This window comes from Gasterosteus aculeatus, chromosome 10 (genome assembly GCF_964276395.1).
Source record: "Gasterosteus aculeatus chromosome 10, fGasAcu3.hap1.1, whole genome shotgun sequence".
NCBI lineage: Eukaryota > Metazoa > Chordata > Actinopteri > Perciformes > Gasterosteidae > Gasterosteus > Gasterosteus aculeatus.
Window position 1 is genome coordinate 3222262 of NC_135697.1, and position 13444 is coordinate 3235705.

The following is a 13444-nucleotide window of genomic DNA, read 5'->3' on the forward strand; positions in this document are numbered from 1 at the left end:
AGTTTTGAAATACCGGGATATATCAAGTTAGATAGATGAAAGTTGATCCGTGGCTGAGGACAGGGGGATTTGGTTATCCGAATCATTCTGATCTGGATTACAAGTTTTGAAATACCGGCCCCAGGTGATTGACTTGGCCAGTCTAAAACCTTTCACTTTTTCTCCCTGATGAAGTCCTTTGTTTTGTTGGCAGTGTGCTTTGGATCATTGTCCTGCTGCATGATAAACTTCCTCCCGATAAGTTTCAATGCATTTCTCTGTAAATTGACAGACAAAATGTTTCTTTACACTTCTGAATTCATTCTGCTGCTACCATCATCAATAAATATCAATGAGCCTGTTCCAGAAGCAGCCATGCACGCCCAAGCAATGACATTACCTCCACCATGCTTCACAGATGAGCTTATATGCTTCGGATCATAAGCATTCCTATCTCACTTTGGCCTTTCCATCACTTTGGTAGAGATTAATCTTGGTCTCATCAGTCCATAAGATTGTTATGTGTTCCAGAACTTTTGCGGCTCATCTCTGTACTTCTTTGCAAATTCCAATCTGGCCTTCCAATTCTTACTGCTGATGAGTGGTTTGCATTTTGTGGTGTGGCCTCTATATTTATGCTCTGAGTCTTCTTCGAACAGTGGATTGTGATACCTTCGCCCCTGCACCGTGGAGGTCGTTGGCGATGTCACTTACTGATGTTTTGTCTTCTGTCATCAACTTCTGTTGTTTTCCTTGGCCGACCTGTTCAACATCTGTTACTCAGTACACCAGAAGTTTCTTTCTTTTTCAGGACATTCCAAATTGTTGTGCTTGCTATGCCCAATGTTTGTCCAATGACTCTGATCGACTTTTCTTTTCTCAGCTTGACAATGGCTTGTTTTTCTCCCATAGACAGCTCTCTGGTCTTCATGTTTGTTTATCCTCTTTAACAGGCAATGCAGTCTTGCTAGGTTTGAACCAAGGCTGAAAACGTAGACTAGTCACGCAGAGCTATTTAATGTTTGGACAATCAACCTAAAAGGCAACACCTGAGCAACAAGAAACACCTGTCAGTCACATGTTCCAATACTTTTGCTCACTTGAAAAATGGGTGGGTTCAAACAAAGGGTGGTATGTCGAGAGTTGTTTAACACATACCAGGAAATAAAAGCTGAAATTCTGAACTCTTGTCTCATACTCATCTTTTGATCTTAAACCCAAATGTCTTCAGTGAACAACAAAAATAAAGGAATTTGCCTTACCGTTCCAATACTTTGAGGGGACTGTATGCATCCAGAAGAAGAAATCATACAAGTGATTCATGTTTGTTCATCATGTGTGTTCTTGCGCTTTGTCCTCAGTTCTTTTTTACAAACCTGTTTCACTGGAATCTGGCAACAATTTGCCTTAAGTGATTAGTGACCCAGTTCATTTAATAATAATATGTATTTAATAGTCAGACTGTAACCAGTAATCAGGAACACAAGAGCTTTAGAACATTTCCTCCAACAGGTTTAGTTCTGGAAAGATTTGACACTTCCTGTATGTTTTGGTCACATTTCACGGCATAATAAAACAAAAATGATGCCACCACCTCACCAAGCATCTAAAATGAAGTAATTGAAATATGGACTAAAGAACTGAAAGAGATTACATTCTTTAAAATCGAATTCTTCCAATTTTCATCGACATGTGACCACCTGACTCATTTGTCCTCATGGTTAGTTCATGTCAATCATTACAGGACAGCAGGGAGCTGAGCAACGGGCTTTATTTGGGACTGTGTGTTGTTTTGGTGAAAGTATTTTAACAGCATGTCTGGTTAACAAAGAACAAACTACTACACAGAAGCACGTGAGGATCAACACACACAGAACCTGCATTACATCACTAAGAACAAACAGCAAACAATGAGCTCAGCAGCTTAGAGACAGTTTGGTTCTGTAGAGTTCAGGTTCATGTGTAAGGAAAGAAACGTTTCTACAGCATTTCTCTGCTGTGAGACGTCAGTGGGATCATTTCCAAAATCACAAATATAAAAGTGGACAAAGAATCTTTTGGGAAGAAACGGATCATCAGTCGTGTTCAGAGTGCTGAGCATTCAGAACATTCCCTTCCTGTAGCGGTGGATCAACTCGGATACGTCGTCCTTACACACCTTTATCCAGCCGTCCTGCTGCATGTGGTACACTGCGCACACACACACACACACACACACACACACACACACACACACACACACACACACACACACACACACACACACGTAAGGACACAGAGGTTTCCAGTGGCCACAGACCATGACTACATACATTCCATGACTATTCCCTTATTTCTGATGCATCTCCTGTGAGGTCTCAGTAGAGACGGAGACGAGAACGACATCAAACACATTTGAGTTTCTAGGTCGACTCATCAGCACGAGGTTGTTTTTGTTTAATTAGGTTGAATTATTATTATTAATTATTATTTCTTCTATTTGGTATTTTTATCATGTAACACAAATTGAGAGTCAAAGTATACAGTAGTACAGTAGTATTTCATAACCCTTTGAAGAACAAAAAAAAACTTAAAGCATATTTCTTTTGTAAAAGTGAGGAACCACAGAGGATCATTGCTGTTACAATGTTAGGCTGAAACCTCGGTTGTATATTTTACATGCAAAAATGCCACATAAATGCTCGTTTGAGTTTGAGGATGTGATAGGAACTTTGGATGGACGTGCAGTGAAATATAATTGTACATTACAGTCCAGATGTAGTTAAAAATGAATGTACAGAGATGATTAAAAGGGCCTTTGTGGAAAGTTTATGTAAGAATAGATCAACTGATAGACTGATCAATAATGATTGAGGCATTCCCCTTTGCTTATTTCATTTAATTATCATCACTGTTATTTATCTTTTTATTCTCACTTGAAAGTCCGTCAATTTCCATGTTTCCAAAGTGCAAAAATGACGTGCAAATGTTCTTAGTTTTGAGGTAATTGGTCGTAAACGAAAGGACAAGTTGACATTTTGACCCTTTGATGTTGACACATGAAAGGTCACATGATCACCAAAGGGACACAATTAGTCCTGAAATGTCCCGGCAACCCGTCCAATAGTGGAGACACTAGTCTGGACCGAAGAGAAGTGACGGAGACAACGTGGGACGGGTGTTGTTGGCTGGTGGATGTAAACCAGCGTGTACTCACTGTTGACCGCCCCTCCAGAGTAGGCGTCCCTGTGTGTGGCGTGAGCGATGCCCCGGCGGCCCAGCTCGTACGCCTCCTCCACCGCCATGTCCTCCCTGTAGCCGCTGTCCACCACGCCGTAGGCGTAGCTGCTCCCACAGCCGGTGGAGAACATGCGGCCGGACAGACGCGTCCCTCGGTCGTCCACGTAGTACAGACCGGGACCCTGGAGACACAAAGACACCCGATGGTCTGCTGGGAAATCAGCATCTCAGACACAGCAGCTGTTCCTGAGTCACGGAACACAAGCTGCTGATGATATTTGACCAACACTAGATTTAGTAAATGGTCATTTTGGGTCATATTTTAAAGGTTTAAATGAGCTGCTCTCTCCTCCTCCTTACAGATGTTATAGGCTACTTTAATGGATGCATTTAGAGGCACATGCCAGCAGGTGGTTTCTGTATTCACGTGTCATACTGACATGTAGTGGATATTTGTTTGTGTGTAAGTGATTCCTTCTTACTGTCACTAACATTGTGTGATAGGACCTGTCCATGGTGGCTCTGCTCCCTGAGAGCCCCTTCCAGTCCCCACATGTCACATGTGTTAATCCATGCAAACCTTTTCCACAGCATCAACCCTCCTCCCTGTTTGCATCACCTTTGTTTACTTGCTGGGCAGGTTTAGTGATGGAGGTCATGCAGAGGATTCAGTATTGATTTGATCATATCCAGTTAAAAGTTCATCACAGTAACTTGTTAAATTAAGGACGCAAACCGGCAAAGAAAAGCCAACCGGTTCGATGCCGTAGGTCCAAAACTAAACGTGGGCCTGTTGAACTAGAGCTACTTCACATGTTAACAAGTGACTGTAAAGTTTCTACAATGATGAAGGCCGTTTGAATATAAATAAAGCAGCAGGAGCATAAAACATCCACATTAAACATTCTGCCTCAGAAAACAACCTCACAATCCTCTAGTGCAGCGAGGACGTTTCTATTTCTAGGCTCTGCTTGACAGGAAGTGGAAGAAAAAGGATTCTGGTTTGTTTTGGCACAGAGACTCAAAGGCACAGCTCACCTCTTTGTCCCATCCACAGATCATGCTTCCCATAGAGAGGCCCATGCCTCTGTAGCCCAGCATCATGTTGCACAGCAGCTTGGAGGCAGCAGCCACAGAGATCCTGTGGTTGCTCCTCAGCCTGTACAGCCTGGAGGGACCAAGTCACCAAACAAATGAAACATCAATCAGGGTTGTTTCCAGGGTCGACCTGTCACCTTTCATTTTACACGCATGTCCGTCCAAAATATCACCACTGCATCATTTCACCGTTAAACATTTGTGTGTTGTTATCTTTTGCTCTGGATACTTAGATTAAAGTTTTTTTGTGAGGTCAGTGATCAGTTAAGCTTCGAGCTTTACTCACCTCTGCATGGAACACATATTAGTATCAATACACAGACACACAGAGCATTACATGTCAGAATGGACAGATTGATGTTCAAAGCACTGCAGACGGACCTGCATTCTTTGGCCAGGAGTCTCTCCCAGTACTGGCAGTCTGCAGCGCTGCCCGACATGGTGCCCAGCAGGTAGGGGTTGATCTCTATCACCTTGTTGACGTCGTTGGACGCTGCAGAGCGGGACACATTTGTGTAAAGAAGACATTCTGTGAGCTCAGAGTTTCTCTTGTTGCCTCATTTACTTTGTATGGTTCCGTGTTCCTCTGTGTTACATTTCAAAGCTCCACACATCTGTGATACGATGCATGAGAAATAAAAACGTGTCTACCCAAGTAACGGCCTGCTGAGGCTCTGGAGTCCACAGCCACAATGACTCCATGTCTGAACTTGAAGGCCAGGGTGGTCGTCCCGTGGTTCAGGTCTATACTCACACCACCATCACGGCTGCAGGTTCCTAGAAACCCTGAAGGCTGAAATAGAAGCAAAGAGGATCTCAGTGGGTGGAATCACGCGTGTAGGTGCAGTGTGTGTGTCTATGTGTGTTATTCCACAGTAACATGTAAGATGAATGCATCATTTGAAGCTGCAGGAGAAGCGAACGCGACCACAGACGCGTAAAAGACGTTGAACCACCGCGCGTCTGACGCGTCACGCTTGTTGCATCAGGATCACCTGATACGATGCAGACTTTTCATTTTGTAGCAAAACTCGGTGAAATGAGACTCACGTCTACACCCAGAGGGACAGCAAATTCCTGCGTTTTGGTCCCGAAGTTGTAGTGGTTGGTTCGGTCGAAGAGATGCGTCTGTCTGGCTGGAAGAATCTGCTCACGGAGTTCAGCATAAGACTTCAAACCAGATACTTGGAAAAGAGCCATTATGTATTCGACTATATTGTAATTATATTCTGCTCTTTAAGTTGTACGAAATGACGAAAGTCTCTGAAGAAGCGTCACGGATAACTTCCTGGGAAGGGACGATGAATTCGAAAGCGAAAGGGTTTAAAAGCTGTTTTATTGTAAATAAATGCTAAAAGAGCCAGCTAGCTACATGAAACCTACAAGTATACACGAATACGTTCAGCTGGTCATCATATAACTTATAACCTGATTTGATCGAAACAAATAAAAGAAAACTGTGGTTAGAATCGTACTGTTAATAAAAACAACGCAGCTCGCATCGACCAATAGGAGAGCACCGTGTGTGTGTCGTCATCAGTCACTAAGCGAGAAACAGCGATCAGGTTTGGAGAAGCAGCAGAGGTCAATGACGTCATCAAAGCGTGTTTCTAAATTCACATTTATAACAATACACTGTATTTACTGTAGTCGGGTTGATGGGGTGTTAGTATATATAAATGCACTGCTTTAGGCTTGACATATTAGATTAATATTACATTTGGTAGATACACAGCAACAGGGATGGAATAGAATTTCATTAATTTTGAATTATTTTTATTATTACCCGCTGCACAGTCTCCTCTACAACCTCCAGCCTTACAGGGACTACTTTCTCCGTCAGAACCGCTGTTGTGTCATGTGTTTTCTTAAGCTCTGAATGAGCCCTTCATATCTACAGGAGCGGCTCCTCTTCATGGAGTTCCATGAGCAGCCATGTTTCTACAGATTACACTCCCCTCTCTCCCTCTCTCCCTCTCTCCCTCGCTCCCTCTCTCCCCCTCTCTCTCTGTTTGGCCCATTGCAGTGAGGAGACGGATGATGAGGAGTGTGAAGAGTGAGAAGCACAAAGAGACAGGGGTGATGTATTAATCGCTACAGATAATTTCTCTTACAGTATATCCAAATAAAAACAATAACATTTTGTGCAGATACCATGTGCAAAAATGTCAACCGGAGTATTAGAAATTGGATATAAAATCAAGAATGGAGTGAAAAGTAACTAGTTGATTTCAAGTTAATTTAAGTAGAACAGTGGACATAAACCAAGCTGTGTTTGATCATTTCCCCTGTTACATTCAACCCAAGACTGTCATTTATATGGAGAGCGGACACAGGGGGAAAAAATGCAATTAGTCGGCTGCTTTAGCAGCTGTAATTCAGGAGGTGCGAGCCCCCTGTGCCGGTGGCATTCCAAACTGTCGGACACCCAGAAGCTGCCATTGTAGGTGTGCACGTGATAAAGTTGCAGCAGCTCACTGATGATCCAACTCTGGGGTTTTTTCAAAAAGCTCCGACGTTCTGCTCGACCAGACCTGTGTTAATGTGCCCTAAAACACAAATCCCTAACGTACGTAAATTGTGTGACTGAATATTCACTGAAACCTTGTGTGCATCTAGACGAAGGCAGAAAGAACTCTCAGCATTTTCTCTGTTCAACAATCTGTGCGTAAAAGGGAAAGACTGCACTCTAAGGAGACTATTCTCTGGTTTTGGATGCGTTCTTGTTGGGCGCTACATCAGAAGATTAATACAACTTTGTTCCTTTTTGAAGCTGCACTCAACAGCCAATTAGTTTGAATGTTGTAGGGGACTACAGGGGAGATGAGCCCCTTTGTTTAAAAATGTGTGGAAAATATGCATGAATATTATATGATTTCTATGACAAAAGGTTTCATTCGACCAGGACTGGAGTGATGTGTTCACAGTTACTGTTAATAAATCCTGGATGAGGAGAAAGGCTATGGAGCTTGCACTTTTCAAAAGAATTAACTGAAGCATGACAAGTTCTGACGCGACTCTTTGTTCTTTACTTCGCCGGTTTGTGGTGAGAAACACTTGGTGACTGTTTGTATTGTTTCACAGCGGAGTTCATTCCAGGTTGATTAGAGGAGTTTTTCTGCAGGTCAGAGCGCTTGTTCTCATTTTAAAAATGAGTTTCAGCAGCAGCTCTCTCTTTGCTCACTCTGTTTACCAAAGTGAGGCCGGGACAAATCATCCAATATACTGTATGATGTTTTAAGCACAACAGTCTGCTCTCTTTCTTGATTTGTACAATAAACATTGTCAACATGAGTTTGTTGTCTCAAATTCTAGTTTCAAGTCTATGGGGCGCCGTTTGTAAAATGTTGCAGGTTCTAAAACCCTGCTCAGTTTTACTACATTTAGCGATATCATATGAACAAAAAAGCAGGACAATATTCATCACCGGACCATCGCTGAGGATTTGACCGCGCGACTTCAACGTGGACAGTATGTGTCCCCCAACCTAAAATGAGTTTGACACCCCTGCTCTATAACAAGAGCTAATTCATTCGGTCATGTTCAGTCGTCAAGTCTAACATGTAGAGGGAACATTTAACATTTACATTTAACATTTTCATGTATATTTAACATTAACATTTAACATTTACATTTTGATTTAACATTTAGATATAATTTATATTCAACATTTATATTAATATTTTACATTTTACCTTTAGATTTACATTTAACATATATATTATTTAACAACTTTGTGTTACTGCCAAATATTATCCGTGGAAAAGTTATTGAATGGATTAATTTACATGAATTTCTCTCTAAATGTTTGAAGAAGTGACATATGAATATTGTTGTACTTTTCTGTTCATATGATAATGCTAAATGTAGCAAAACTGGGCAGGATTTTAGAACGTGCAACGTTTTACAAACGGCATCCCATACAGGTCTTCTTCAATGGGGCGTGATGTTCATTTAGTGAATCATAAGCCATTTTGAGTCAAATATGCCACAAGTATGCTTTATTCCGGGGCTATTTGTGATTGGCAGGTCCCTACCACAGTGTGTGTTCTCAGTTCATTGACTACATTTTGCATTCCTAAAAATGGCTTTGGTCTGGTGAACTTAGCTCAACCCTCTCGTGTCACTTCTGGTTGCAAAAAAACAAGAGGACAATGGCCACAAACCAAGATGCCAATAACCGAGACGCCGATGGCCGTAAAAACGGTGGAATTCAAAATCAAATGTCAGAAGCCAAAAAATAAGATGGTGACGTCCAAAATACAATTTGAAGCTTAAAAAACGTTAACAAATTAGTGGTTTAAGTCCGCTGCAATCTGCAGCTTTGTTACGGGCGTTGCCATTGCAAAATGTTGATAAATGCGCTGAATGCAGAACTGTTTCTATACATCCTTAATGTAATTGTTGCTTTCTTCTGGCTGAGCCTCCCGTCGCCTTGCTGTGGCAAAAGGGACCGATGTTATCTCAAGGTCTCTCAGTTGATGCATCGCTGGAGCCTGGAACATGATGAACGGGGAGCGATTTCTTTTACAAGGTCGTACCGATACCTCCAACTATCTGCGTGTGCGTGTGTGTTCGTACGGGTAACGACAATGGCGGTTGTTTGTAGGCCAAATCAAACATTTATATTATGGAAGATAAGGAAGAAGAGACAGAGATGGATGTCTTAGGTGACTCCATTTCTCAGGTGAATAGACAGACAGACACCGGAAATATGGGGGAACAAGAGGTATGCATTCTCTACCTACAGCTGTTACCTCTTTAAAATGCAACCAGTGTACTAGTATTAATAATACTTTGGGAAGAGAATAAGCTTTTTAAATGCTATTTTTTAAACAATGCAGCTTTCTTTTTTAAAGTGATGTCGGTTACGAAGACACAGATGAAACTTTTCCAAAGCTCCAAAGGTAACTGCAACAATGGATAATAATTTCCATATCTTTGTGTGTCTTCGTCTTTTAGCTATACTATCCTCCTGCTATGTGCCCCTGAAAAAGCACTCCATCGAGAAGGACGTTCCTAAAGTGCATCGCAGGGAGCTATAAGCAAGGAAACAGAACACGATGATTCTAAAAACACAAAGGAGAAGACATTTACGTCACTGTGAACCTTTCTACGGGATGTTGGGATTTCAAGCACAGGAGGTCAAATAATCCACGGATTGTAAAACTCTAGGTAGGCCCACAACAAAATGATGATGCACTGTGTACTTGCTGTTGACTGGTGTTTATGGAATAAAGGGAAATGTCTGCAGGCTGTTCCTTAGATCCCGTTAGTTGATCTTTTTTGGTCCACAAGTCCTTTTGTGTCAACTACACTATAAAATGCAGCGAGGACGTATCGTTTTGTTAAAAGTCTTTTGTCTCAAATCTTCCAAGAAACGAACCAAGGATGAACAACCTTCAACCATCTGTGTTGCTTTTATTTTGAAATACCAACACACTGTCTGCAAGCACTCACACACAAATAATCTTAAATGCAATGACTGAAATGTAAAACATCTCTTTATTCATAATCCCTGCTACTTCTCCAGTGATGACATCACTCCTACCTACCTTCCATGCCCGCCACCAAGTAGACTGCAGCACCGCCTGCAGAACTTTTATTGGTCCAAATGATGTGTTTCTGTGTTCATTGTATTCATTATGAGACACTCTTCCTGTCCTCACTCCCCATCGCTGGGAATTATGCAACCCTCTACAAGGCTGTCAGGAGTGTGTGATGTGGGAAGGAGGTTGGGGGGTTGAGTTTACATGCGAGGAGAAGAGAGAAAGGCACGTAGAACCTTTTCCTCGTTCATAAACTCTCCTTCATTCATCACTCCCATCCGCTCTCTCCCTCAGCTCTCTCACTGTTCATCCACACAAGGAGACGAGGGTCTTAAAGAGGCCGCAGCATATCTCTTCTTTCTTTTGTGGTCATCTTTCCCACAGCAAGCAGCATGCAGGGCCCAGACTGTGTTAATCGAATCCTGTCACACACTTGTGGAGCTTCCCAAACCTGCCCTCCCTGAAACAATCCTGAAACATTTATCGCAAGCAGCTAAAATAGGAGTTTTAGCGTTGCAGCGGTTTCTGGGGTGTAAAGACAGAGCAAGGTCAGAATGACGCACAGCGTTTTCCTAGTTATTGATCACTTTTTTCATCAGCAGTGTATTTATAGATGCAACACTTTGACACACAGACATGCAGCCTCACATTGGCTGAAACAAGTGGAATCGTGAGCTGCAAGTAGAAGCATTTTCAAATCCCATCGCATCCATCCATCCCTCTTCAAAACTGCTTAAAGTTAAAGATATGATACCTGACAGCTTTTATAGAAGCTAATGGTGCATTTGTTCTGCAGTGCAAACTACGCACTTAAGAACCTTAGAACAGTTTAAAGCATCCATAAATAGTAAAAGGGGAATTTTGACAATTAGTCCCACGCAATAACTTGTATTTGAATTCATTGTTTTATTGTCAACAATCCTTTTTGGGTGTTGGAAGATGCACTCATTAGGTTCATTTAACTGCCAGAAGGGTTGTGCGCACTGGTGAGTGGGCCTGTGTGTATCCAGTGAGTCGGTGAGTGTGACCTCGGTGTGACCTGAGGCTGATCAGCATCTTGCCTCAGCACACATTAGCTAACGGAACCAGTGCACCAGTACTCACTGTTCTAACCTGCTGCAACTCAACCGCTTACTGAATTTGGTTTTATTTGGCTGGATTGTACGTTAGAGCCTAAGTAAGACAAATTCTTACTCAATACCAGTGGAAAACCATTTAACAGGACATTCATTCAATAATACTTGCAAGCAGGAGACACATTGACACACTTATAAAGTCATGGATCAAGGCTACTCCAAGGTTTTCTTCTTCGGAGCAGCAATAGTTGGAAGAAAAACATGGACCCAAGTGCTGGTAATCAACCTTGGATGTAGACGGTCGTCTTTGGTGCACAAGATTTTGAAAATTGACGCACAAACATTTAGATTATCAGATGACCCAGAACACCATGTTCTCTCTCCGTGTGGAAGAGCGCAGACTGTCGTCTAAGTAAAACAGACTACGGTGAAACATTATTTCATTTCTCCCAATAATACAACAACTGATTGTGTGCACACAAGGCTGTGCAGCACATTAGTTGCAACAAACTACACCACAGATTGTTAGTTCGCTCACCTTTCAAGATCTTTGCGTTCTGCTAACAGCTAACAGAGCACTCACTGCTGTAATGTGTCTCAATGGGGTCTTAGCCAAATGTTGGTCATTAAATCACATAATACAACGTTGGTTGTTCCAGATCTGCGACCAAATGAGTGCACCTAGATTATTAGTTATCTAGAGAAATTTCTAAAGTTATGCATCTGTTTTTGCAAGAGTTGGGTTTTTTTTCATAACCTTACTCTTATTTCATTTATTTCTCAGTATAATCATTTTGCAGATAAATATTCTAAATTAACAGAAACTGTAAAACAATTCTGTACAACTTATGGTGTGAACAGCGTTTAGTTGTATATATTTTGTTGGTTTCGCTGGTAAAATGATATGTTTTCTGAATCCCAGCCAATGCTTTTCATACATATTTGCATCCCCTCCTCACTGTAAATCCAGCCATGGTTGTGGCAACATTGTGGCCTGTGTTTTATTGTCTCTATCGGGAAAGAGAGTGGAGCAGAGAGATCACGAGGCTTATACGCACAGCAATACAAAAGCTTTTAAAAATGGGTAAAACAAAATGACGAGGGCCATATTGGTTTTTAGGAAGTATAAGAGCGTTACTAACCTTTGCCTGTAATCTCTTTTCTACACAGTACTCCAGTTTGTCTCATTAGATCCTCTCCCTATTTATTTCAAAGCTTTACTCCGTCCAACATGTGGCATTATGTTGTCATTGGATCAGAAAAAGGCTGGGGACCTAATTATGGATTATTGGACCTCTTGAAAGACAAAAGCTAAAGGGTTGTAAAACCAATTACATGCTAATTGGAAAAAAGAACAAAGGCAGTTTAAAGACCTTTTGCCCCCGGAACTCTTGCATCAGAGTTATGAAGTGACAATGGCAGGAGTTCTGCTGGAGAGGAGGAAAGATGCATGCTGGGAGAAGAGAACGAAGGCACTGCTCAAACAGCTGTGGGGGGTCGATAAGGTGGAAAAGGAAAAAAGAGTGGAAAGGAGGCCGTGACAGTTAAATGCGTCTGAGCTGTTTGCTCATGAACCACAATGCATGCGGATTCAGTCTCATGCTCATACAGCCCCGAGGCCTCTTGTGAGATGAATACTTTTTCTGACTCCGTTTGCCCTAAATTGTTGAAAAAACTCAACTAAGCGCTTCTAATGAGATCCCTGGTCCATCTAAGAGTCCCCCTTAAGGGCCCCCAAACCGAGCCAGAACTGTGAAGGCAAATCAATGTCAAAATCTGAGAGCGCAAACGGGGTCTGTGTGCAAATCAAACAGTTGCGGGAAAAGTCTGTCTTTGTGTTTGTCTCCCTTTGTTGTCTTTTCATATCTGTGGTCATTCGGTATATCTTTGCTTTGTCGTCGTTATGTGTGTCTTTGCTGTTGTTTTGAGTATTTGGCTTCTGCCTGGTTGGTCTCGGTGAGTGAATCTCTGCAGTTGAAGGCCAGGAGGTGGTGGCTCCTGACACTCGTCCTGTGCCCGGTCAGTAACCCGTCCATGCTCGCTCTCTACTGTCACATCCCTCTGACCTGACGTGTGCGCATGGACTCAACATTTTTAAAGGAAATATGGAAGAGAAAAACAAAGCCCTGTTGTTTGAGAGGTTCACGCTGGCGGGAGAACAAAGCATTGTAGAAACCGGGCCACAATGTCAGTTATGGCAGAGGGCGGCATGGATCCCATATGAACACGCCTGTGAGAGGAGCCGGGCGCTCACACAGCTAAACCCGCATTCACATGCAAACCTGTGCATAGCAACGCACACAGGTACAGTTACACCCTCGATCCCCGTCTTATTCGCCCGTGTGTTACGGCCCATCCTGTGCTTTTCCCTCCTCCTTCGTTTGCTCGCTGTTTATGGCTGAGTTCCCTGGCTGGGTAGAGTGCCTTCTTGTGTGTGTGTGTGTGTGTGTGTGTGTTGCACAGTATTCAGAGCCTCCTGCTTTGTTTGAGGGCTCCAAAAACAACAGTGTAATCTCCCGCAGC

The 13444-nt window shown here is 42.4% G+C and overlaps 2 protein-coding genes across 2 annotated transcripts in view; both read right to left on the minus strand.

Annotated features, from left to right (window-relative positions):
* Positions 1-13444, minus strand: part of LOC120826863 (H-2 class I histocompatibility antigen, K-D alpha chain) — a 233836-nt gene that overhangs the window by 56388 nt on the left and 164004 nt on the right. The window lies entirely within an intron of this gene.
* On the minus strand, positions 1735-5837 carry LOC120826884 (proteasome subunit beta type-8-like). Its single transcript, XM_040189476.2, has 6 exons — positions 5347-5837; positions 4948-5089; positions 4678-4789; positions 4237-4366; positions 3176-3380; positions 1735-2169 (listed from the first exon to the last, which is right to left on the minus strand). The coding sequence occupies exons 1-6, from the start codon at positions 5494-5496 to the stop codon at positions 2081-2083; spliced, it is 828 nt and encodes a 275-aa protein (XP_040045410.1). The 5' UTR covers positions 5497-5837; the 3' UTR covers positions 1735-2080.